The following is a 25,091-nucleotide window of genomic DNA, read 5'->3' as shown; positions in this document are numbered from 1 at the left end:
CGTCGACATGCGAAACGGCGTCTGGGGGAGGGAGGGATCGACGTGGGAAATGCTCCGACAAGCTCCAAACCACGGGGCCTGGGGACCGGACATAGCATAAAGAGCCTCCTTTGCAAGAGTGCATTTGTATAAGCATAAACTGTAAAACACCAATGTAATAAAACACGCCAATTATCACATGAAGCCAGTGATATCTGCGGAGAAGAGTCTTTTGCTCTTGCGATTCGGCTGCCCACCACCCTACTGTAGCTATTGTACAACGCAGGAGAAAGGAAAATCTGTCCTTGACTGAATGCCAGTTCTGGTGAAGCCCCCCGTCCTCCCACGAGTGTCAAAAGTGTAACGCCAAAAGGAGACATCTCAGCTCTTGATGAGTCCCCATATTCTGTCTATCCACACAAAGGAAAAGAAAATGCAGCCGCCATTCCCAGGCCCGGGCAGCCTATAGCTGTACCTCGAGGCAGATATGAACGTCCCAAACTTTTTTATCTTTTTCGGTTTCCCTGATGTCTTTTTGGTCCCAATTTTCCCCGGTTACGTCGACCACTTTTTTTGTCGATCAATTGTGTGTCGCGGCAGTGTCTTGAACTGCATAACTCTCCTTTCTTCCACTCGCCTAATCTTTCTCTCTTGTCTTTGTTGTTGCAAAAGGGGTATTGTTGCCCAGCAATGAGGCCCCGGGTTTCTCCCGGAGATACTGGCCGCGCTCCACCGAATCCAGACTTCGGCAAACATCCGCCCAACGCCAAGAATTATGCAAGGGCCCGAGAGGTGCGACAAGGCGTCTTGTCACCTCACGTCTTTGACACGCCTGGCCGTGTTTGTCATTCTATGTCCAGACAGCAGCCAGACAAAGACAACAAAGACGCTGAAGAGGGTGACCCGCGCGAAATGGCGTATGCGAAACCTCATGTTTGCCTCGTGGACGAACAGATTGGAGAGATCTGATAGGTCAAAGTCTGTGAGGTACTTGATATCGTTCTCTCTGACCTTGGGTTCGGCGTATGTTCGGTACTCATCCACAATGTTGGTCAGCTCCCAGCCGGTCACCTTGCGGACCACGCCAACCACACAACCAGTGCGGTGCTGCGACCTTGTTAGTGTCTGTGTCCAAGAGGCAGTGAGGTGTGAAAATTACCTTGCCATGGTTGCAGTGAATGAGAACCGGGTGGTTCTCGCGGTTGAGCACCAATCTCAGGATGGCCTTCATTGTGCGGAGGGGGATAGCCTCCTTCTTTGTGCCCTTCATGTTGATGACATGATGCCTGATGCCATTGCTGGACATGAAATTTGTGTAAGGCTCATCTACATCGTCCTTCTGAACCAGGGTGCTATTCCAGTGTCAGTCGGGTCGAGTCATCAGGATTTTTAATGGGTTTCAACTTACACAATCGACTTCAGTCCGAGGTTGCGGATGAAGCCAAAGTCCTCGGGCTTAGGGTAACTACTCCGGTAAACTCCCGGGACAACCACTCCAAAATTGATGGGTCGGCCATCGATGGGCAGGACTCGCTCGATGCCCGGAGATATCGGGGCCACTAGGGGCGCTTGGAGCTGGTCCGCGACCTTAAGCAGTCCATCGTCTCGCCGGACGGCACCCTTCTCGCCGCCACTCGCGGCCTTCAACAATTCTTCTTCCACTGACAGAATGACTTGCTTCTGTACGTACACGTCCATCGTGGCGTCGAGGGTTGCGACGGATTCGCGCGATGCTTGTCGCGAGGGTCCCTTTGCTTGGTATTTTTCGGAGAGCTCGAGGGGGATTAGGTCGTCTTGCTTAGAATTGCGTCGCGCAGGCCTGTAGGTTGGGTCTTCTTCGGGGTGGCCGCCTGCGTCCTCGAGATACATTCTTGTGCTTCGTTTCGAGACCATTTCACCAGCCATATGCGACTGTGGGGTGACTGAGGCGTCGTAGAGGGGTTCGTGGTTTGAAGACTTGCTCGCGTGACTTGTTAAGGATCGCGGGGATAGGTATGGCGGGGGTCGGTTTGTCGATTTGATTTCAGGTTCGGAGTAGAGTAGGATAGGGTAGGTGGTCGTGTGAGCAGATTGGTAGAGCGGTTGGTTTGGTGGAGGATTGCAGTTGCGAATGTTAAAAGGCGTGTGTAATCGATAGGTCGGCGTTTCCTCTCGGGGGGAAAGACAGACAAGAGGCGTGTTGAAGATATTCCCCTTTGCGTAGGCTTAAAGAATACAGGCGAAGACCTGACGGGCGGCAAGTTGGAGGTCCATCTTGTCGAGAGCAGAGGGTGTAGTTGGGTGTGGTCTTTTTGGTGTCGCAAGGCACGCGGGCGAGAGTGGTGTTGCTCTTGTGTTTCTTCGCAGGGCCCCTCGGTGACGGACTGGGTTGACGAGCGGGGATGTGTTGTTATTTCTGCTCTCTCTCGGTACTGGTTCAGGGAGGCAGAGAGGTAAGGTAGGTTTTTGGGGAAAATGAGAAAAGTGAACCCTGGAGGGAAAGCGCGGGAGGAGCGGGTTAGCGGAGAGGACAGACTGCAGAGGAGAGGAATGCTGAACTCTGTCACTCACACACACACCTGGCTGGGGAGGATGGGACGGGGGAGGAAGGGGTGGGGTGGTGGCATCACAAATTTGGGGAATGCCACAGTGAGGGTGCTGGAGAACCTGGGCAGCCAAGGCAGTCCAGCGGGAGGCACCTGGAGACGTGAGACCTGCTCCGAGGAGACTTCCCTGAGACCTCAATGCCTGTGGATGACTGAGGAGAGAGGTCTCCATGGATGGAAGCGAATAAAGCCCCGGGCGGCCACTGGCGGACTCCCCTAGGGCCTGGCCTGCGGGCTGGACTGGACCGCTGCAGGGCCGACTGCAGGACCGCTGCTGGACAGTGGGCTCAGGTCGTCCCAGGGCTGTCGGGCCCAGCCCCGATGCGGTTACGAGGCGACGCGGGACATGACGACCCCAGGTACTGCTTTGCGGGGAGCTACATACAAAAGCTACCTTCTTGCTGCTGAGGGCCATCATTACCGACGGTCGACCTGAGGACTCAAAGTGACCTGCTGTGGGGGTGACGCCGACGGCCAATGGTCTCGGTCGGTACGTACCTCTCGCCAGCCGCAGGGTGCGCCCACTAAACCACAAACAAGCAAGGTGCGACTTTTGGGGGCAACACCCACCCAGCGAAATGCGCCTTCCTCACCAACTCACTTTGTGTGTCGATTGTGCTGCTGCACTTTGTATGAAGAAGTACCTCTCTTCATTGAGGCATATGTAAGCTTCGGTGCCGCCAAGGGAAAGAGGCAGAATAACCTGGAAAGGAGGAGGGGAGCGAAGCGTGGAAACGATACCTACTGCGGTACGTATCGCCTTGATTGATGCCCTTGCCAGACGTTTTATTCTTAGCATCCAATTCTGACGGATCTCCTGCTGTGTATCCGCATCCTAGACTCGACGCAATGCTTTCTGTACAATGCATCCGTACGCAGTAATGTACTCTGCGTTTGAATATTCCAGGTCTCCAACTTGCATCACCCTGGGACCGTTTCCATCCGCTGGCCGCGCAACCGCCCAGAATGTCCCGTCAACGTCTGCCACGACCGCATGGTGGATAATGGATTTCCGGTCCTTGCATTATGGCGCGTCTGTTTCCCCCAGTAACAGGACCCTTCTGAATGGGAAAGAGAGTGCAAAACCAGGCAAAAAAGGTTGACGATCGCAGTGTGACGCAGCCACAGATCGGCAGGTGATTTTCACCGCATCTCTGCCCATTTGCAGCCACCAAAAGACACAACACAGTCAACCACTCAGCCACACGAGGAACGCGGCGACTACCGATCGTCTCGGCCTGCCTGCCCGCGCAGATGTACGTTTGTGTGGTGTGGTTAGACCTCTTCGGACGGCTCAAAAGTCTGGTGATCCCAAACCCTTTTTGCTTCCATCCCGTCCCTCCGCGGGTGGCGGTTTTCTGCTGTCGTTGGCAAGCAAGGTAGTGGTAGTCGCATGTACCTACCAACCTTCACTACCTTTTTGTGATGCGCGTCCCGGTCAATTAAGCTACTACTACGCGCACCGCGTATAAACGATCAACGAAATATGCTTCCCACCACAGTCGTATGCCAGACACCCGACTGGTCGCTCTGTAACAGCGCCGTCGACCGCACTACTGTGTGTTGTTAAACGACTGGACCAGCAAAGTCTACAGGGATTCTCCAAAAAAGCCGATCGCCGTCCGCGTGAGCACTTGTTTCCCCTGGATTCTGGAGAAAGAGGGACTCGCACAATGTTCAAGTTCATGCCTGAGCTTGACAGCTGGAGCTCCTGCACAATGAAGGGTCGTGTAGTCGTCTGCAGGCGCCGCCGTCTTCCGACCAGTGCGCCAGTGACACCCAGCCACATCGACAGCCTCGTTTCGATCCCCAGAGACACTTTGGCGTGGCCATACTTGTGTCTCTGATCGCCGCCAGTCAAGCCTCAAAACGACCGTGGCGTCACCTACCCGCACAGGGGGAAGGGAAGGGAAGCGAAGGGAAGAGTCATCTCGACTCTGTGCGAAACCGCCCGGTACATTCCTCGTCCAGTCTCGGGCTCGCATCTGGCCTGGCCGTCGTCACCACAGCCGGGACAAGACGCACCTCTTGGACATCCTCCGACACATGGGCTTTTTTTCTCTCTCATTCCAGAAGAAGCCCTGCAGCCCTCTAGGTATCACAACTGTCCAAATGGCCATTGACACCGTCTTACGTCACATGCCAATGAACCCCGACATTCCCATCTGTGTTTTTGCATCCGCGGCCTCAGGAAATGCGGACAATCAAACCCAACCTCCTGGTACCGGATAAGCGAGAGCAAGAGACAGGAGGGAGAGAGATGGAGGGATTACCTCATCACCACCCCACGCGAGCCGCCTCCGTCACAACACCAGTGACGCCGTCCTCCTCTCAGTCTCGCGTTTTCACTGCCCAGCTAGCCCGAATCAAGGAACCATCCCTTCAGCTCTGTCATCACCAGTTACACAAGAAATCCAGGCACTGAACATCGCATCCCATCTGACAATGAGTACTCCAATAGTACCAACAGCGAGTATTACATGTGTGCACGTAGCCTGCCCGGATACCGGCACCACTCCAAATGGACCCTGCAAACGGGTTCAACGGGGACCAAATCCGAACCATGCGAAGAAAAAAAAATTACAGAGAACCGTGTCAGTCACTGTCAGTGACCTCAATGTCCAAACTCCGAACCTTCAAGGGGTCCTGTCCACCCCCCTCGGAGAACTAGGCTGATCTCACTCACCGAAGCCCCTCCGGCGAGATTGCCTTTTCGGCACCGAAGGGGAGCAAAGCCAACGAGAAAAAAAAAATTGTAACTGAAGTCTGTCTGTCACTGGACAACGATCAGGGTTCCATGCAATAAACCGCGACACTGCGTAAACGCCGTAAAGACTATGCGAATGCGGCAGGCAGTCATGCTTTCCTGTCGTGTGCCCGGTTCCACAGCTGCTGCACACGACAGCAGAAAAAAAAAATGCCAATGTTTATTTTTGACAGGATGGTCACTTTCGTGAACCTCGTCTACCACTCTCGCCGCAATCTCGGCGCTGAAGTCCTAAATGGCCCAATCCAGCAACCACCAAACCCACAGCTGCCAAAACTCACTTCACACTCCCCTCCAGTGCCTGAGGTACCGTATTCCTCCACAGAACACCGGACACGCCTCTAGTCCCAGCGCCGCCTCACGCGCTACTGCCAAAACCATGCGATGAACGACCCAAAAAGGCCCACGACGGCGTCCGCCAACAAAACACAAACCAACGCTGCCAAAAACTTGTTTACTCCCCAAAGGCCGCCCCGGCGTCCTCGGAAAGGCTCCTTACTAACTGGCGCTGCGTAGCAAGTGCCCACCGATCCCCGCCCGCGGCGATGCTTAACAATTAAGTCCGGCGCGGCGGGATTCGGTCTTGACTCGACTGTAATCGGTATCTCCATAGCAGCTGTCTGTTCTGGCTGTGTAATCCAACGGCGTCCGGCTCGACCGAACAAGCTGATGTCTCCCCCCCTTCTCCACTAAAACTCGGGTTAGACAAAGGAAACCTCAATCACCGGGGAAGCGGTAGATGCAGAGACTAGCACGACTAAGTAGAGAGGACGCGTGGGAAGATGCCGGTAGCGTGCATGATCTCGATTTCTATCCAAACCCAGCTGGCGTACCAGCTTGTGTGTCACTGTTCGACACCCCTCCGAAAGTATTCGTGCTCTTTCCATACAAACACAGCAGTACAGGAGAAAAGAAAGGGGAAAAGTCAACAGAGGAGAAAATGCGGCCGTGAGTGTACATGTTGGTCGCTAGGACAATGCCTGCCACGCGGATGGATGTATATCCCGCCCTTCTATCCAGACTCTTACAAACGCCAAAAATCAATGCTTATGTTATGCTTCATGCTACCCATCTAAATGCTCCGTCCCACGGCCTCCGAAACTGACAATCACAGTGAGCGGCTCTCAGCATGCCGCGTTCCACAACTCGTGAACCAGCATCCCGCCAATGACCGCGGCGCCGGGGAGGCTCGACGTCGGCCCTGACATGCGACTGTCCCAAATCTGCAGCGCAAAGTGACACGCCACGGCCAGCTCGCCGATGCCCAGCGACGTATTGATGATGGAGGCCCAGCTGGGCGTCGGCTCGCGGCGCATCGTTCTGATCGCGTCCCCCGTCAGGTGGATGGCAGTAGCCATCGTCAGCATCATCGCGCCGAGCATCACGTCCCGGCTATACGGATATGACGCAGACGTCGCGTGGAGCCACGCGGCGAGGAGGATCGCCAAGGTGAAAACGTCCAGCAGGCGGCTGTTCCGTAGCCTGGCACTCCTCGCCAGCGACCCCGCGTTCGCTGCCTGAGCTTTGCGATTTCTTGATTGAACGTTGCCGTGAACGTCTTGGTCCTCATCGTCTTGGCTGAGGCTGAAGCTTGTGTTGAGAAGATCGGCGAGTGAGCTGCGCGGATCGGTAGGGTTGGACGCCGAGGGCGCGAAGAACGTGGGCTGCGCAAATGCCACGTCCTGTAGACCCTCCTTCTGGGCACCTGACGATGACTTGGCCCCTTGCATGCTACTCGTCGCGAAGATGGACTTCCTCTCAGCCGGTTTCGTCAAGAGCGGTTTTGGCCCGTTGCGAAGGCGCTGTGCGGGGGCGATCGGCGCGGGAGGCACCTTGTACCAAAACGGGCTTGAATTTGGACCTTGCTCAGGCTGCCCGAATACCTGGTTCGGCGCCTTTGGAGGTCCAAAGTCGTTGAAAGCTCGGTGTTTGGATTGTGTAGGCGACCAGTCCATTTCCTCCGAGTATTGCACCTGAGACTGCGGCACCTGCGGTTCAGGGGTGCCAAATCCAAAGCTGCGGTTGCTCACCCTATGCTGCAGCTCCCGCTGGAAGAGCGCTGGCGAGCTGGAGCCGACGCTTGTTGGACTCGGAGGGATGCCTGGTCCCGAACTTGACTCTGCCAGAATATCGTCAAGCAGGTTCGACATGGTTTTGGTACCCTCCTCCTTGCGTTGCGTTCGCGGTCTGGGTGGGGATGACGCTGGCGTTCCTGTTGCTGGTGTGCCTGTTGCTGAGGAGGTCGTCTGGAATAGAGGAGTCGTATCGATACGGACTGATCGTTGTGCGAGGACATAGATCTATATTCATGTTAGTGCCTTTCCTTCGACGCGGTAAGTCCTTTCTACTGACCGCCATCATCAACAACGCCATCAGCCCGTGAAGGCTCATCTGTGCGCTCTCCTCTGTCGAACGACCACCCTTCATCTCTGTCATCTTCATCGCCATAAATCGCGTAAATAGAATCAGGCCCTGGAATGTGTACCACTGGCCCAACCCCAGGATATGGCGAGAAAAGCCACGGAAGACCTGCGCGAACTTGGGATTCCACCACACGCTCAGCCCATTCGCCCAGAGACTCCAGTAAATCAGTCTCTCAGGTCTGGGCAGGACCAGTGTCAGCGCCAGAGATAGCCTCTGAATCCATGTTGACTCTGCGTCAGGATCTCGGAGAGGTCCTTCGTCCTGGCCTGCGAAGACAGCCGCAAGGGACGCGAGATGCCATATGTACTGACACACAATCCCGCCCAGCCAAAGCCACCTCCCAGCCTTCGCTGATACATCTAACGGCGTAGTCTTCTTGACTGTGCGATTCTGTCGACTTCTGTCCATCATCCGTCGCAAGTGATCCGTCCGCGCCGTGTAGCCGGCCTGGTCCAGCCTGGCGTGGACTTTCGGTTCGCATTCGGCGCAAATCTGGGGGTACCGTTGCTCGAGGCCCCTCCGGAATTTGTACATATTCCTCTCAAGTTCCGCATATTCGGGGTGATCTGGATCGTCGGGAAGGTACTGCGCTAGGGAGCTTGTGAACAGGTGCTGGTTCTTCAGGCACGTCGCGCAGAAGATGCTTTGTGAGGGGCTGGAGAAGTCGGGCGACTGTGACCGCGGTATCGCATAGGTCGTCGGGGCTGGTGTAGACGTCGTCTTCGCGACGGGGGGATCGGTGATGTCGCCATGCTAAGAGCAGTTTCGTCAGATGAAGCCACACCTCACGATGCGCCAGGTCGACTCACCTCGTCCAGGTAGTTGGTCGCATCGCAATGCAGACAGAGGAACTCGCGAATGAAGCCGTCGTAGCGCGTCGAGGAGCGCTTTCCGCAGTAGAAGCAGGTCAGAAGTTTGCGCCCTCGTAATTGTGCCATTGCTCTTTGAGGTGGGAGGCTCCTCGGCCTGGACAATGCATTTATGCAGGCTGGCGGGACGAGGTGTTTGGCCGATAATTGTTGTTCGCTGGGAACTTTCCACGTTCTGCCGGGCGGTCTGGCGGGCGTTGCAAAGGAATGCAGGGGAAAGGGCAGGGATCCCAGGGAACCAGCAGGAACATGAGGTCATTCCTCTTTGCGTGTCGGGAACCTCGTGGTGGCCTGTACTAACAGCTTGCGCTAGATGGCAGGTGCCATTGTCCAAAATTGGCATTCTGCAGGGACTTTCAAGGCTTCCCCACACTCTTCCAGCAACAATCTTAGAGGCTCTGGACCCTGCACTAACAGCTGATGGAGGCACATCGACACTGAGCGTTTTTCACCTGAAATCACCTCTCCTTTTGGATCTCAATAGAAGATCCAGAGTCAGTAGGAGAGGACACCTACAACCATCATTATTTCCTTAATTCTCTCTTCGAATCTACACTAGGATCATGAAAGTCCTGTAGTACAGTAAATTTAGCGAATTAGACGGTTGAGGTATACTTCAAACCAGAAAGCTCCTGCCAGCGAATAAAACACGTTGCTCATATATCCACCTACCTAGACACAAACTCACGACGATCCACCAGTACAGCCATCTCACAGAAAGGAATGGTGGCGAGCAATCAGCTATCCTGATACTTCGAATTCCCTCAAGATGGCAAGAGATGGCAAGCCCGCTGCATCAACCCTGCTTTTCATCGTTGGGGCGCTCACCACCCTTGCATTGAGCCTGGTCATGACATCCTCCTGGAAAGCTACCCTGGCCACCATCTTCTTGAGTGTCGCCTCACTCCTTATTTTCGTCACGGTAAATACTCATAATTGCTCTGTTACAGAAATACCATCAGCTAATTAGCTCCAGACCCGCCATCTGCAAATTCAACGAGGCCGTCTCGGACGCCCAGTGGGACTCTCCAATGCTGTCAATCAAGCCAGCTCAGGGGTTCTGAGGGGAGCGTACTTCCTGGTCGTTCTTGGCTCAGGCGGCCACACGAAAGAGATGCTCGCCATGATGGAGATTGGCTTCCCCCACGTTCCCAACATGCACCGACGGTATCTCATCTCCAGTGGTGACACCATGTCCCTAAAGCACTTGGACGCATTCGAGCAGGATCTCATGGCTACGCATGGCGAGCAGCAGGCTGGCACCTACGACTTCCACATCGTTGCCCGAGCCCGCAAGGTTCACCAAAGCCTCCTCACGACTCCTTTTACCGCCATCCTGTCTGTCATCCAGATCTTCCCGTTGCTTCTGTCGTCCCCCTTTACCGGCGCACGGAAGCGACAGCAGTTCCCCGACATCATTCTCACCAATGGACCCGCGACGGGGTTCATTGTCGGGTTGGTTGTGTATTTGCTCAAAATCTTTTGCGTCATCCCCGAAGATACCGCACAGGTCCTGTTCATCGAGTCGTGGGCCAGGATCCGCACTCTCAGCCTGACGGGCAAGCTGTTCCATCGTACTGGCATCGCGGACATGCTGCTCGTACAGCACGAGAAGGTTGCCAAGGCGTACGGTGTCACCAATGCAGGTTGTATGGTCGTGGGGCAGAGGCAGACGTAACCATGCTGGCTGGCAAGCAGTCACAAGGATTCGAAGACGGTAGAAGATCAAGAAGAATATAGACTTGACTTTCCAACACAAACGTCGACTATCGCTGATATTGACGCCAGTCCGATTCAGCGACCCCGCTTTGACTGAGACGCCCGGTGACAGGCCGGAGAACGCATATCCAAAAATAGAGACATAATGGTCACCAATCGTTATGAGGCATGCCATATTATACAGATTTTTTGTGGTACATGTGCTTATAGGAGCCGCCGCGCTCTGCTTACGCCTCCGCAACCTCCGCCTCGGCATCTGCTTCCACAGCATCATCAGACTTCTCCTCCTCGCCAAAGGTAGAGTAGCTAGCTGTACGAGATGCCTCGAGCAGAAGCGCGCGCTGGCTGGCCCATCCCTTCCATGTCTCGAACTCCTTGTCCTCCAAGTCCTGGCCGATTTGCAGCTTGTTCTTGCCAAAGTACGCACCCACGTGTCTGGCCTCCTCGCGGGCGACACGCTTCTCAATCTCTTCTTCCTGACGCAGAGCGTAGAACTCCTTTCTCGCGGTATCGTATGCCTTGTCCTTGGACATGCCGTGGCTGTGCATGAAATATAGCTGGCGCTGGACGACACTGGGTGGGCGTTAGCTATGAACTGATGAAGCATCACCTGATCAGCGTACCATTCACCAGTCAATGGCAGACCGGGCTGGCGCAGGCCCTTGCTCCAGTCGCATCTCTGGTAGTCCTTTCCGTCCGTCTCTAGAACAATTCTCGGGCGTGCCAGCTCCCACGGGTGATCTCTGTAGAAGGTCGTTCGCAGCGCATCTTCCTCGTGCACTATCCTCGGCGGCTTGTAGATGTTGCGCGGCTTGCGCTGCTTGGAGCTGGCGGGGGCGTCGTAGTTGGTGATAGGCCTCGTGAGCGACTCGGCGGGCGGGATGTCGCGCATGGCCTGGAACCATGGCGGCTCTTGGACGCGGTAGCCGGGGAGGACTCTGGATTTGATCTCCAGGCCCATGGCCTGGTAGACCCTTGCAGGCCGGATTTGTCGACCCATGGTAGCCTGCGAAAGGTGTCAGTCGAAAGCATCACCACGTAAATTGTCAATTGGGACATACTATTTTGTTCAGGGAGTTTGCTGTCGAGACCCCGGGCCAGACTCGATGCTGCAAAGCTCCAATCGCGAATTGAGGTCCAGAGTGCAGCTCAGAATTTTGGAGCGGTCGGCCAATCCTAACGCCGTGGCCGGCCGGCACGGCCCCACCCACTGCGAAATAATTCCCAATCCAATCATCCTGGAGCTTTTGGTCAACCAGCTCAAGCTTCTTAACCTTGCCGTTGGCCTTTTTCCCTCGCCTCTCCGCTCCTCCTGTCTTCCCAACTGACCGCCGTCTCGCGCTCTTGGATGGGACGGTGACTCTCTGGGCCGCAATGCACGACAGCCCATGAAAGCTCTCAGCCGGATTGACGGGTCCTTATGCGGCGCGATCCTCTCGACTCGACCCTCTGCCACCCGAGCAGCTGCAGTTTCTTTACGCCCCGAGCTCCGAGACGAAACAAGACCTCCGAGGGCGCCGGCTGCTCCCCGTTGCCGCCGTGATCTCCATAGACATGCTCGCACACACGGAGCGCACTGCCCGCAGACGGCCTCGTGGCTGCTGTCCACCTTCTTGCCGGCGCCCTCCAGACGGCCGCGATCCGCCCCTCCCCACGAAGCCCTGCCCTGCCGCCAACGGGTACAGCGATACAGCAATGCCGCTGCCGCCGCTTCGGATCACGAGTCCGAATCGAGCACGAAGGTGGTTCTGAGCAAGACGCAACAGAGAAAACTTTTGCATTTCGTCGGCAATGTCGATGTACGCAACGCGGGGACGGTGGAGGAACACCTGGAACTCGCACGGGACCCATACTTGAACCGATTCGCCCAGCCCGAGCCCTCCAAAATCGAAATCAGCGACAGGGAGGCGGACAACCGGTATCCATCATTACAGCAAGCAGTCCGCGACGACAAAAGCCTAGGTGAGCTGCTGCAGAGGCTTAACGAGGCTGTGAATGTAAGGCTGTGGCATCCTAGTAGGATAAGCCTGGACGCCATATACGACTTGTACTTGACGCTGCCGGAGCCGAGGATGATTCAGATGCCAGCACACTTGCGACATCGGTTGCTCAAAGCGTTCGGCACACCAGTGAGGAGAAATTCAAAGTCGATGCTGCGCTACTTTTCCCTCATCGGGGAGGTCAAGGATAGTGGAATACCATTGCGACGCAGCGAGTGGAACTTTGCTCTGTCGCTAGCAAGCCGATATGTCGGTCTCACGACCACAACGGAGACCGAGCATACCCTGCAAATATGGAAGGAGATGGAGAGGGATGCCGGAGTACAAGGCAACGACGTCACATTCAACATTCTCTTCGACTCTGCTTCCAAGTCTGGCAATTTTGAGCTGGCGGAGATGATATACAAGGAGATGCGGTCCCGGAATATCGAGTTCACCCGGTACCACCACGTCAGCTTGATACACTTTTTCGGCCTTCAAGGGGACGGGGACGGCGTACGGGCCGCGTACAAAGAGATGGTTGAGGACGGCGAGCTCGTGGACTCGACTGTTCTCAACTGCGTGATAGCGAGTTTCCTGCGATGCGGCGAGGAGGCCGCAGCCCACAGGGTCTACAAGCACATGAAGCAGGCACACTCCAAGGCGGCCCACTTCCCCGACCGGCACTGGCACACGAACGGCATGATCCTTCAGGTTCTCAAGATGTTCACAACGGTTTCCAAGAACGTCCCGGAGATGCGGCCGCAGCTGCAGGAGCTCTCGGATATGAGGCCGGATCTGCAGACTTACAAAGTCCTCATCAGGCACTACGGGACCAAGGGAGGCAACCTCGAGAGGATTGCACAGTACCTGGACGAGATGAAGACGTACCAGATTCCCGTACATGGAAGCATCTTCATCATGCTATTCAAGGCATTTGTGACTCACGGTGGTGTTTTCGAGAGTGAATGGAGTCCGAGGCGTTTGAATGCCGTGTTTCAATCGCTTTTGACGGCTCTCGATAATACACCCTGGCAGAGCCAGGCGAACGACGCACACGAGGGTATCTATCTCGACACATGGCTCGTTATCTGGGCTCTCCGCGCCTACAGAAAGTGCAACAAAAGTCACCAAGCAGTGCTGGATGTGTACGATCAACTGAAGTCGAGATGGCTACTGGGCGAGGATCAGGCCCAGTTCCTGGACTCGTACGTCAGTCTTTTGCTCGCTGGGAAGGATCATACAGTGTTCCCGAAATTCGTCCCGAAGCCCAAGTCCATTAGGCATCGGCGCGTGTAAACATTACAACTATAGACCATGATACCAATAACTGTAAAATATGATTTCACATCTACCTACCTTGGCATGCAATCTAGCAGATGGTCGTGGCATTGTGCGAGGTTCAGTAGCCAACTCGCAGGATCGTAATATGAGATCATCAGAGCGCGGGGTTGCAGTCACTTGCAGAAACATATTGGTGTAAAATGTGGTGAAAAGGAATCGCTGAGGGCGAAATGCTCTATTTCTGCTCATGTACAAAGCCGCCCCCGGGTCCAACTCATTCCATGGTGTACACTCGCGATCGACTCAAGAAAAAAGCGATTGTGCCCATTTAAACCTTGGGCTTGTAAGTTTGCCAGGCTGTCCCCTCGTTAGCAAGCACTTTCGATATCGGTTCGGCAGAAGCCGGAGGGGCGGAAAAAAGGACGCACCAGCGATGCCGAAGGGGGCGAAGAAGCCGACGGCAGAGTAGGTCCAGAAACCGGCGCCAAACCACTTGGACTTGGGGTTGAAGGGGATGTTGGAGTAGGGGCCCTCGGGGTAGTGGTAGGGAGAGCTCATCTGGGCGCGGGTGGTGGTGAAGCCGCGGCGAGCGACAACGGTGCGAGTCTGGGGGACCGCGCGGGCAGCGGCACGGGCGAGCATCTACGGGCGGCAGGTCAGCATCAATTGGATGGCGCGAAGCTCGGGGGAGACCGTGTGTACTTTGGCGGGTTGTTCTGAGGCGATCGCGACGCGCAATTGGGGGAGACAGAGGTTTCGTTACGGTGTTGAAGTCATTCAGAAGGGTGGTCTGAGGTGTGATCCGGCTAAGCTCCAAAGATCCTCAGGCCGGGATGCTATTAGATAAGCGCACGTGACTCTTTCGCGGTGTGACGTCCAGTCCGGCCGTCGGGATTTGCAACTGGTAGGAGCGCGACCGCCTGCCGCCCTGAGCCATTGCCGATTTTTTTTCTTTCCTTTTCTGCCCGTTGGCCCACCCTCCAGGTGCACTGACCTCTAACTTTTTTTCCCTGGCACCTGTGATTGCGATCGCAGCAGGCAAGATCGAGAGAGCTCCTTCTCGTCTCTCACCACTAACGCCGTTGTTGTCGTCGTCGCCGTCGTCCACCTTCGTCGTCGTCCACAGTCGTCGTCTGTCATCGCTGTCATCCCTTTAAGACAATTGTTCTACCAGCATACTCACACTACCATTGTCAGTACACTTGTCACCCCACCCAAGCCGCCCGCCATGGACGAGCTTTTCGACGTTTTCGACGCTCCTGCTGGGGCTCACGACGAGTCGCCCAGTGAGGCCGAGCCCGAGGTGTCTGCTGCGTCTCAGCCGCCCAAGTCGCGCAAAAAGGATAAGAAGAGCAAGAAGCGCAAGGCCGACGGCGAGATCAAGAATGGTGTCGCCCCAACGCAGGCAGAGGATGCCGACATGCCAGACGCCGACGAGACCTCTAGGGACGGAGAGGACGCCGATGATGCGGCTGCCACTTCCGACGACCAGCACGAGAGTCACAAGCGCCGAAAGAAGGAGGACGAAGCTCAGCCCGTCCTGACCGACACCTTCCAGACCGCCGAGTCCCGAGAGGTCGCCGGCGCAGCTACCTTCACCAAGGCCGAGGACGAGTCCCTCGTCCTGTCCCACAACATCCAGCATCAGGTCGCCTTGCCCCCTGATCTGGACTACGAATACGTTCCTCTCTCAGAGCACAAGCCCCCGGCGGAGCCCGCGCGGAAATACAACTTTAAGCTCGATCCTTTCCAGGCGCTGTCCGTCGCTTCGATCGAGAGAGAGGAGAGTGTGCTGGTCTCTGCCCACACGTCTGCCGGAAAGACGGTTGTCGCCGAGTACGCGATCGCTCAATGTTTGAAGCGGAATCAGCGCGTCATCTACACGAGTCCGATCAAGGCCCTTTCCAACCAAAAGTACCGAGACTTCGAAGCTCTGTTTGGCGACGTCGGCCTGATGACTGGTGATGTCACGATCAACCCCACCGCCAGTTGCCTCGTCATGACCACCGAGATTTTGCGCTCCATGTTGTACCGCGGTTCCGAGATCATGCGCGAAGTTGCCTGGGTCGTTTTCGACGAGATCCACTACATGAGAGATAAGACGAGAGGTGTGGTCTGGGAGGAGACGATCATTCTTCTTCCCGATAAGGTTCGCTACGTATTCCTGTCCGCCACCATCCCGAACGCCTTCCAGTTCGCCGAGTGGATTGCCAAGATTCACCACCAAGCGTGTCACGTCGTCTACACCGATTTCCGACCCACTCCTCTTCAGAACTACTTCTTCCCCTCTGGCGGCAATGGTATCTTTTTGGTGGTGGACGAGAAGGGTGTCTTCAGAGAGGGCAACTTTCAGAAGACCATGGCCTTGGTTGAGCAGGGCAAGGGTCAAGACCCCTCCAACGCGAACGCCAACTGGAAGGGCAAGGGTGCCAAGAAGAACACTCAAAAGGGTGGCCAGGCAGCCGACATGAAGTCCGACATCTCTAAGATCGTCAGAATGATCATGCAGAAGAGCTTCCACCCTGTTATCATCTTCAACTTCAGCAAGAAGGAGGTCGAGAATCTGGCCCTGAACATCTCCCACTTCCAGTTCAACAACGACTCCGAGCAGGCCATGGTCAAGACTGTCTTCAATAACGCTATTCAGAGCTTATCCGAAGCTGATCGTGAGCTCCCCCAGATCCAGAACTTGCTTCCTCTGCTGCAGAAGGGCATCGGTGTGCATCACTCCGGTCTTCTCCCCATCTTGAAGGAGACCATTGAGATTCTCTTCCAGGAGTCCCTTATCAAGGTCCTCGTTGCGACCGAGACATTCTCTATTGGTCTCAATATGCCTGCCAAGACTGTTGTGTTCACTCAAGTGACCAAGTGGGACGGCGTTAAGCGAAGACCTTTGACTCCATCAGAATACATCCAGATGTCTGGTCGCGCTGGTCGTAGAGGCCTGGATTCCCGTGGTATCGTCATCATGATGATCGACGACAAGATGGAGCCCGACACCGCACGCGCTATCGTTGTTGGTGAGCAGGACCGTCTCAACTCTGCTTTCTACCTCGGCTACAACATGATCCTCAACCTCCTCAGAATCGAGGCCATTTCTCCCGAATTCATGCTCGAGCGCTGCTTCCACCAGTTCCAGACCGGTGCCAGTGTTCCCGCTCTCGAGCGCGACCTGATGGCGCTCCAGCAGGAGAGGGATGCCATGTCCATTGCCGATGAGGCCACCGTCAAGGAATATTATAATTTGCGGAACCAACTCGAGCAATACACCAGCGACATGCGCGCCGTGATTCAGCACCCAGACTACTGCATAGACTTCATGCAGCCTGGCCGCCTGGTCAGAATTCACGACCCAAAGAAGACCAACACTACTCTGGGCGGTACCGATTACGGCTGGGGTGTTGTCTGTGACTTGGCAAAGCGTAAGGCGAACAAGCCTGGAGAACCCGAGTACCCCCCTCAAGAGACCTACTTCATCGACGTCATGATGTTCGTCGACCAGAAGAGCAAGCCGGCTCCTCAGGTAAATGAGCGCCCTTCGTCTGGCGACATGGCCCCCGGAATGATCCCTTGCGCTAAGCCCGACGAGCCTGGCGAAGGTGCACGCTTCGAGATCATTCCTTGCCTCTTGACCTGCATCAAGAATATCAGTCAAATCAGAATCTTCATGCCGAAGGAGCCGAAGAGCCAAGCGGGTATTGAGGCGGCCAGCAATGCTCTCAGAGAGGTCTGCAGAAGATTTCCTGACGGAGTGCCTAGCCTCGACCCGATTGAGAACATGGGCATCACCGACGACTCCTTCAGATCTCTTATGAGGAAAATTGAGATGTTGGAGGCTCGTCTGATCACCAACCCTCTCCACGGATCTCCCCTTCTCCCCGAGCTCTACCTGCAGTACCGTGCCAAGGAGAAGCTGGGCGAGCAGATCAAGGCCAAGAAGAAGGAGATTGCGAGGCTTCACAGCATTGCTCAGATGGACGAGCTCAAGGGGCGCAAGCGTGTCCTACGCCGTCTTGGTTTCCTCAATGAGAATGAGGTCGTTGAGCTCAAGGCCCGTGTGGCCTGCGAAATCTCATCCACTGAGGGTCACGAACTTGTTCTGGCCGAACTCCTATTCGACCGTTTCTTCAACGAACTCTCCCCGGAGATGATCGCATCCGTTCTCAGCTGCTTCGTCCTTGACGAGAAGCTTGAGACCGCAGCCCTCCGCGAGGAACTGGCCAAGCCCTACCGCGAGGTACAGGCCAAGGCGAAGCAGGTCGCCAAGGTTAGCAGAGAGAGCAAGCTTGAGCTCAACGAGGATGAATACCTGGCTGGATTCAAGTGGCAGTTGATGGAGACTGTATACTCATGGGCCCAGGGCAAGCCATTCGCAGATATTTGGTATGTAATCCCACCCGAGCAATGTGATTTACGCACTAACACCACCACCACCAGCAAAATGACCAACGCGTACGAAGGATCCCTGATCCGTCTCTTCCGCCGTCTGGAAGAGCTCATGCGCCAGATGGGTCAGGGTGCCAAGGTTATGGGTAGCGAGGAGCTCTGTCAAAAGTTCGAGGACAGTCTGGCCAAGGTCCGCCGCGACATTGTTGCCGCCCAGAGCTTGTACCTCTAAAAGGTTTGTTTTGGGTTCGTCTCTCCTTGGTTCAGCAGCTTAGTCTACCCCTAGCATTGTCGTTTGTTTATGTAGCCTCGGGGGTTCCAAAAAGGCGTTGGCGGTTTAGGAGGTTTATACCATGTAGAATCTTTGTGTGCGCGGATACGGGGTTGTAAGAGGCTTGCAAAACAGTCCTGACTCCATGGCCACCAATGAAGCAGTAATGGCCCTTTTTTGCTCCATATATGTATGTGATCGTGTCGAAGCCGCCCATATGGGGTTCAGACATACTGCTACATTGCTAGTGTTATCGTCGTCATCACCGTTGCTTTCGCTGTCGGTATTGTTATCGTTATCGTTGTCGTCCCCCGTCGTCGTCCCTTGCCCACGTCGTCCCTTGCCCACATCGTCCCTTGCCCACGTCGTCTCTTGCCCACGTCGTCTCTTGCCCACGTCGTCCCTTGTCGTCGTCGTCGCTGTCGCCTCTATTTTTATCATCCTTCTACTGCTGTCCTTAATCAGAGCAAGTCAGGGGCTACACAGAAAATATAGTCACGCAGACACAGGAAGATCAGGCAGTCTCATCATGTCCTTTTTTCGCCTCCATCCTGCGATGCCCTGGTATCATAAAGCCACAACCTAACGCCGTACCTAAAATGCATGTTCTTCACCAATGCCATGCCCTCACCGGTCTCCCGAAAATGCTCTGATCACGCCAATAATGATGCTCAAAGTCACGCCGAACCCAATGAAATCCTGCCAGCGTCCAGAAAGCATGCTACCCTCCCTCGAAAGCCATCCAAGACACCCGAGCGGCCAAAAGAACCCAACAATCATGCCCTCAATCAGCACGTCCAAAACCCCGCTCATCACGCCAAACGCATCGTCGCCGCCGCCGCCGTCTCCGCCCTCGCCGCCCGCGCCCGCGCCGCCCGGCAGCGCGCCCTGGGCGTTGGTGTCGATCCACGCGTCCTCCATCGAGCGCATCGTGTCCGGGCTCGGCATCGTGTCGGGGGTGTACTGCGCGGCGCGGATCTCGCGGAACTGCAGGCGCAGCGCGTTCACCTCGGCGGCGGTGAAGCCCGCGTTGAGGAGCCTGTCGAAGCCGCGGGGCGTCGGGCGCTGCTGGGCCTGGGGTTGGCCGCTCCCGCTGGGGGACGAGCCATGGCCATCGGGCGCGTTTGTGCCGGAGGAGGAGTTGGGCTGGGCGGAGGGCGCGAGGAGGGCGGCCTCTGCCTCGGCGGCGAGCTCGGCGTCGGTGAGGCTGTCGCCGATGCTGCAGTTGACGTAGACGCGCGGCGGGGCGGCGTCGTGGGCTTTTGCTTTGCCCTTGCCCTTTGGGTCGTCTGCGGAGCCGCCGCTCGGGAAGGAGGGTGTTGTCGGGGTGCCGGAGGTTGAGGAGGGCGGCGGCGGGAGGGGTCTGAGGACGGAGGAGAGGGCGGACGCGTCGGGGAGGATCTTGCCTTGGTGGATGAAGCGGAGGCGGCGCTGGGAGTCTGGCTGGGCGAGGCGGGAGCGGATGAGGTGTTTGAGGGCGGCGACTGTTGTTTGGGAGGGGGAGGGGATGTCGAGATCGAGGTCGGGGAGGGAGGTTGTGAAGCGGATTCGGAGGAGGAGGGGGGGCGTCCAGGGGCGTGGTGTTGTCATTGTCGCATTGTTGGTTTGGTGAGCTTGAGGAGGTTGCGGTTTCTTCTGGGTGGGTGATGTTGGAGCTGCGGGATGGATGGAGAGCTAGCTGTTGGACCCTGGAATGGGATGACATCGCGGGAGCTTATCGATATGCATATACCAGGTGTATGAGATAACGCGGTACTTGACTCGACTTTCACCAGTTGCTGGGCCTAGGTCTGATGGGGGGTGTGACTCCGTGACTTGAATCACAGGGTACATCCTTTGGTTAAATTGATTTGTTCTAAAGAGTGACAGTTATGTAGTTATAGAATTGGTACCAATGTCCAGAAGAGTCCCCCGCCGTTCCAGTCAGCTGTGTTGAACGCTGTACTGGACTGGGCGCTCCACAACATCCACTCCTGGAATTACAAACCACCAGACAAGTTGCGAGTAAACGAAATGAAGACAGATCAGAAATAACTCGAAATACTTCATTGTCCTACAAGATGTCAGAAAATTGAAACAAATTTTATGGCCATCGGTTGAGACGCAGACTGCTCGGGCTCACTGGGCGACTCAGAAGCTGCAGGGTCAACCTCTGTGCTGTTACGACAGTACTGTTATGTAAACTTTCTATGACATTTCATGCTGTGAATTTACGGTTCACAAGGACTCCGATTCATGTATAACGTCCAGGTGATTTCAAGCGACCTCTTCACTCTTTTTCCTAGAAATGTAAAATGGATCGAGTGCATAGCTATAAAAGCTCATTCGACAGATATCCTCTCAACTGACGGCATATGACCCGCAGGCGGCAGATGAGTCGAGGTACGTGCCTTGATACCACACCTTGGACTAAAAAGCGATAAACCAAAGCTGGTGAAGAATACACGTTTCTCTTTGCCTCACGGCTTCTACGGTGTGACTGCCCGATGCCGTCTCGCTCGAATACTTGGCCAGGAAGGCTGAGAAATGGGGGTAAATGGTCGTACAATTTCATCCTGACTAGAATTTCAACTTTGCTCGGGCTTCACATTTGCATATTCAGCCTGATCATGTATCACGTCAAAGGTTTGGTGCCACAAGTTTATTGCCTGCTTCTCCGTCTCAAAAGAACTGGTTGCGAGAACTAAACATTTAGAAAATCTTATTCAATGCTGTTAGTCAGTTCGAAGAATATTTCGAGTCTTCACGTTTCATATAAATTGGAAGAAAGATGCAACGTAGAGTCGAGACAGGCCCGGATATGTCCCAAGTTTGATCGAAAGGGGTGGGAGTGAGGGTGGTACGTCAGCGGCCGTACACACATGTATTGAAATCTGAATTAGGCGGCTGCATGATGAATGCAGAATCTTTTGCTGCTGAGAACCGATACTTACTCGTCCTTCTTGTCTGCTATATGCAAAGTATTCACGATGGATGACCACAAACTGACGTGTTAGGTTGTTGTGGCCATTCAGGCCACACGCTACGAAAATTTTAACACTTATGTGATGTTAAGTTCATCCAGAGGATCTTGAAAGGTGAAAACCCTCGATCAAATCGATTGTGTCTCCTCAAACTTAAAACTGAGACACCAATCTTTAAAAATCGAAGATGACAGGCGCTGCACCGTCATGAAACTGAACTTTAGGCAAGACTTAACCTTGCACAGGTTTGACAAAAGCTCTTCTTGCGGTAATACTCAGAAACTGAGACTGGACACCGACAATTGATGTGGTTTCACGACGGCTGACTCTTATCTGCAAGTCGCGATTGCACGAGTTGGGTAATCAGCAATACGGATTGCAGTCAAACAGCCTTTCAACCCTCACAAGAATGACAAAGATTCTCTGTCTTGTATCACAGATGGCCGTCTCTACAGCACAGCTTTCATAGCTGTCGAATGAGTGCAAAACCCATGAGGCTAAGCATATAGCTACATATAGCTGCCTTAGGGTCTCTTGTAATTCAGAAAATTCTCAGTACATCTGTAGAAGAACTTGGAACGCGTTAGAGTGCTTGAGGATGACACCAGCGCTTGAATATAATCTTCACATGCCGGGAGAAAGGAGGGAACAAGAGAGAACTGGAATGTTCAAAGACCTTGAACAACTCTGAAATAAGGCGAGCAAGAACATGTGGCGGGAAGAAATGTGACGGAGATGAAGAATGGGGCTCTGCAATCACTCTTTATGCCCTCAAATTGGAATTGACGCCGAGGAACTTTTGGACTACATGGGCGCTTTTGATATTTCTTCATTGGCGGTGGCCTTTCCCGAGTGAGTCGATATGGGTGCTGCAGGGGACGCAACCTAACTTAGAAGGGCACATCTGTTGACGCCCGACTGTGCCGCTTGGACCGGGAGTTTGTGTTGGTTGCTGGCTTCGACTGGAATCGAGCTTCCCCTTTGATCATTGCTGCCGGGGTATGCCTATGGGCCTGAAGCTTGTATTAACTGTTGGTCGTTGACAGACAGGCCCCTAGATCCTCGTATTTGATCACCATCCCGATTTGTCACGACATGGTCAGCTTCCTGCATCTGCGATAGGATTAGCATAACGGAGCACCTTCCCTTTAAAGGATTCATCATGACAACCAACGGCCAAATCATGTGTCGTTCCTTGGCTTCGTAGAAAATATAAGGGGCCCGGATCTCCCACCAGAATGAAAAGAGAAGAGACTTGTGGAACGCAGCTCAAGAACCCTTGTCTCACCATTCTTTCACAGCAATGATATTTGGGCCATTCATCGCCATGCTCATCAACCCATTCCGACCTTCCTCCGGCCCGCCAACCTTTTTAGCAGAATATCGCAACAGCGACTACAAGCCAACATTTATCGACGCCTGGCACGGTCCCCAGATCGTAGCGCCCGACTCCCCCTACGTCGCAGCCGCCGGCAAAAACAACCTATACTTCATCGACACCCGTTTCGACCCCAATACTGCAAAGCATGTCAAGGCGCAGATCGAGTGGGCGTCGGTGGCAGGCGGCCCGACCTCCGTCATCAACATTGACGAGCTCGCGGCCACTGCAGAAGTGAAAGATACTGTTACCGGCGAGACGCTGTTCGTCTTCGACCCGGCGTGCGCCAGAGTGCTGTTCGCAAGGGGAATTAATAGGCGGAACCCGGCGCTGAGACTGCCGGAGCATGAGTGGGCTGGGGAGTGGTTGGTGAGCTACGACTTGAACGGCAGTAGCTTGACGGCGGGGAACGAATCGCGATGTGACTGCGGCAAAGGCTAGTTTTCTCCGGCGCCGGGCTTCCGAGCACCGCGGTTCCTCTCCGGCCGAGGGTGATTGTCGGTAGTCACGCGATACGACTGCGCCGTCAACCCGTGACCTCGTATTTCCCGGGAGCCCGGAACGCAATTTCGCCGAGAAGAGTTCGTGATAGAGTTTAGTTGATCCATGGAGTTGGAGCAGCTGCTCCAGGGCACATCTCAGAGTTTCCCGCCGCATGCCGCCCATTGGCATGACAGCTTTAGCGCATATGTGCCCATGCCGTACATACTTTGGCCCCCCCGACTCAAGGATATGCCGGAAGGGCGCGTTGAAACGGAAAGTTGGGATGGGATATTTTCTTTTCAATACCAGGCCTGGCGGAGGCCTCAGCTGGGTTCACTACGCTGTCCTTGCAGTCCCAAGGTGTGCGCATTACTCGGGACAGGTGAGATGGGAAGGGCATCATAGGCTGGCGGCGTGTCTCTGAGTTGAGGGCTGACCATATTGCTAAGCATTTGGAGGTGGAAAAGGTTGGTCTGAAGAGGTGAAGAGATGGGAAGCAGGAAAAGGGTTCATGTGTGGAAGGAGGCATAGTAAGCGGAAAGCACATGATTTCTTCTAGCGTCAAACCTTCCCATGCGTGGCTGCGAACAGGCGATATGGGGCGTGTTCGAGATCCCGAATCGAGGGAAGTGCGTGACATCGAGGTGAAGAAGGTTGTAACTTCCAAGGAATCAATCGATAGGGAGACACAACATAGGGCGGACGATGGGACCGCAATCTTTTTTCTTCGTTTTCTTGAAGCCCAACCCACGCATGTTCATGGCAGTGGGAGTTCAAGAGTTCAAGGCGGCTCTTCGCAAGGTGGGTTGAAGAACGGGGCTAAAGCGGGCGTGGTACCGGTTATGAAACGAAGGCCCGAGCCTCAACTCACTGCGTGGTATAAAAAAAGAGCAATTTGGGAGGTGAGGTGTATGTTTGCTTAGTTATGCAGTAAAGGCGGTATGGGCGTAGTAGGTCTATCTCCGAGGTGAGGCATTCAGTGTGCACGATTGGAGACGGCGGTTGACTGAGGCTGCATCTGCGCTGGGCGAAGGCGGGCGGGGAGCGTCCCTGCTGGAAGAATCACGGGCACGGAGCGCCGGCGGTGCGTTGCGTCATTTCGCGGGGGATGTTCCCTGGACGGTGAGTGGCTGCGGAGCATTGTTGGAGGATCCACTTTGGGATATACGGGCTGAGGTGGGGATGCAGATACGTACCTATCTCAGACAGTGTGTGGCGCAGGTGAGCAGGCAGCTGCGTCTCAGCCACACCTGTGTTGTCCAACGGCCGGGCGGGTACATGTTCCACGGCCGCTTTGCTTCCCTGCTTTTTCTGTCTTTGCTTCTTTCACCGTCGGCCAAGTGTCTTCCAACAGCCTTACCGAACGTTTGATGTTTACTGAATCCTGATTCACCCTCGGCTTGGTGATTGGACGGATGGAGTTCGGCGGCGTCGGCGACATGGCCACTCAACTCCCGCCATTGCAAACCGCAACCGTTGTGAATGCATCTGCAGTGGATACACGTAAGGCGATGTGAGGTGAGAGCAGCTAGAGTGGACGCGCAAGCTTGCTTTCTTCCAGCAGCCGACTCTTCCATCTCATCCGTGCCTTATCTCATGTACCTGCTTTGGCAGCTACTGCAGAGCAAAGACTGTTTTCCGGACGTCGTCCAGTAAGCCAAGCCGTCGTCGTCACTCAGCAAATGCGACCGAACCTCCGGGGTTCCTGCCATTGCGAAGCTTGCCGTCAGCCGCGTTCATGCTTTTTTACGTGTGGTTCATTTCAAGCACGAACAAGTGCTAACCAACGCCTATCGTCGGACAACGCATGGCAAATGGGACATGGCATTGAGCAAATGGAGTATTTTGCCCGTGCAACCCATCTTCTTCGCAAGCCAGGTCTCATATGATTCCTGCATTGCCCGTATGCTGTTGCCTGGCGATACTGAACCCGACTCAGGTCGTCAGGGATCTTCCCACGTTGTCGTTCGGCCAGCGAGGGAGTGCATGGTTGGTTGGGGCTGG

General features: G+C 55.0%; 9 protein-coding genes across 9 annotated transcripts; 4 read left to right on the top strand and 5 right to left on the bottom strand.

Annotated features, from left to right (window-relative positions):
* Window positions 1-789: 789 nt before the first annotated feature.
* On the bottom strand, window positions 790-1,848 carry DSP1 (Tyrosine-protein phosphatase DSP1; the record flags this gene model as incomplete). The annotated part of the gene is made up of 3 exons (XM_036635426.1): window positions 790-1,086; window positions 1,139-1,331; window positions 1,388-1,848. 3 exons carry the CDS (start codon window positions 1,846-1,848, stop codon window positions 790-792), a joined length of 951 nt encoding a protein of 316 aa, XP_036500103.1.
* A 4,607-nt stretch (window positions 1,849-6,455) lies between these two features.
* IMA1 (Integral inner nuclear membrane protein ima1) lies at window positions 6,456-8,693 on the bottom strand (the record flags this gene model as incomplete). Its single annotated transcript, XM_036635425.1, has 3 exons — window positions 6,456-7,631; window positions 7,684-8,508; window positions 8,565-8,693. 3 exons carry the CDS (start codon window positions 8,691-8,693, stop codon window positions 6,456-6,458), a joined length of 2,130 nt encoding a protein of 709 aa, XP_036500104.1.
* A 700-nt stretch (window positions 8,694-9,393) lies between these two features.
* Window positions 9,394-10,302, top strand: ALG14 (UDP-N-acetylglucosamine transferase subunit ALG14; the record flags this gene model as incomplete). The annotated part of the gene is made up of 2 exons (XM_036635424.1): window positions 9,394-9,546; window positions 9,601-10,302. 2 exons carry the CDS (start codon window positions 9,394-9,396, stop codon window positions 10,300-10,302), a joined length of 855 nt encoding a protein of 284 aa, XP_036500105.1.
* A 268-nt stretch (window positions 10,303-10,570) lies between these two features.
* Window positions 10,571-11,343, bottom strand: CGCS363_v003574 (37S ribosomal protein S25; the record flags this gene model as incomplete). Its single annotated transcript, XM_036635423.1, has 2 exons — window positions 10,571-10,916; window positions 10,967-11,343. 2 exons carry the CDS (start codon window positions 11,341-11,343, stop codon window positions 10,571-10,573), a joined length of 723 nt encoding a protein of 240 aa, XP_036500106.1.
* A 388-nt stretch (window positions 11,344-11,731) lies between these two features.
* On the top strand, window positions 11,732-13,621 carry CGCS363_v003573 (Pentatricopeptide repeat-containing protein; the record flags this gene model as incomplete). The annotated part of the gene is made up of 1 exon (XM_036635422.1): window positions 11,732-13,621. The coding sequence occupies one exon, from the start codon at window positions 11,732-11,734 to the stop codon at window positions 13,619-13,621; it is 1,890 nt and encodes a 629-aa protein (XP_036500107.1).
* A 313-nt stretch (window positions 13,622-13,934) lies between these two features.
* CGCS363_v003572 (uncharacterized protein) lies at window positions 13,935-14,543 on the bottom strand (the record flags this gene model as incomplete). Its single annotated transcript, XM_036635421.1, has 3 exons — window positions 13,935-13,963; window positions 14,035-14,248; window positions 14,460-14,543. 3 exons carry the CDS (start codon window positions 14,541-14,543, stop codon window positions 13,935-13,937), a joined length of 327 nt encoding a protein of 108 aa, XP_036500108.1.
* Window positions 14,544-14,834: 291 nt separating this feature from the next.
* Window positions 14,835-18,224, top strand: mtr4 (ATP-dependent RNA helicase mtr4; the record flags this gene model as incomplete). The annotated part of the gene is made up of 2 exons (XM_036635420.1): window positions 14,835-17,989; window positions 18,044-18,224. The coding sequence occupies 2 exons, from the start codon at window positions 14,835-14,837 to the stop codon at window positions 18,222-18,224; spliced, it is 3,336 nt and encodes a 1,111-aa protein (XP_036500109.1).
* Window positions 18,225-18,890: 666 nt separating this feature from the next.
* On the bottom strand, window positions 18,891-19,853 carry dsc3 (DSC E3 ubiquitin ligase complex subunit 3; the record flags this gene model as incomplete). Its single annotated transcript, XM_036635419.1, has 1 exon — window positions 18,891-19,853. One exon carries the CDS (start codon window positions 19,851-19,853, stop codon window positions 18,891-18,893), a length of 963 nt encoding a protein of 320 aa, XP_036500110.1.
* A 2,700-nt stretch (window positions 19,854-22,553) lies between these two features.
* Window positions 22,554-23,045, top strand: CGCS363_v003569 (uncharacterized protein; the record flags this gene model as incomplete). Its single annotated transcript, XM_036635418.1, has 1 exon — window positions 22,554-23,045. The coding sequence occupies one exon, from the start codon at window positions 22,554-22,556 to the stop codon at window positions 23,043-23,045; it is 492 nt and encodes a 163-aa protein (XP_036499218.1).
* Window positions 23,046-25,091: the final 2,046 nt, after the last annotated feature.

Source organism: Colletotrichum siamense, assembly GCF_013390195.1.
Source record: "Colletotrichum siamense strain Cg363 chromosome Unknown KSG_Cg363_contig02, whole genome shotgun sequence".
NCBI classification, from domain to species: domain Eukaryota; kingdom Fungi; phylum Ascomycota; class Sordariomycetes; order Glomerellales; family Glomerellaceae; genus Colletotrichum; species Colletotrichum siamense.
Note: the sequence above shows the minus strand (reverse complement) of the source record. Positions and strands in the feature narration are given on the sequence as shown.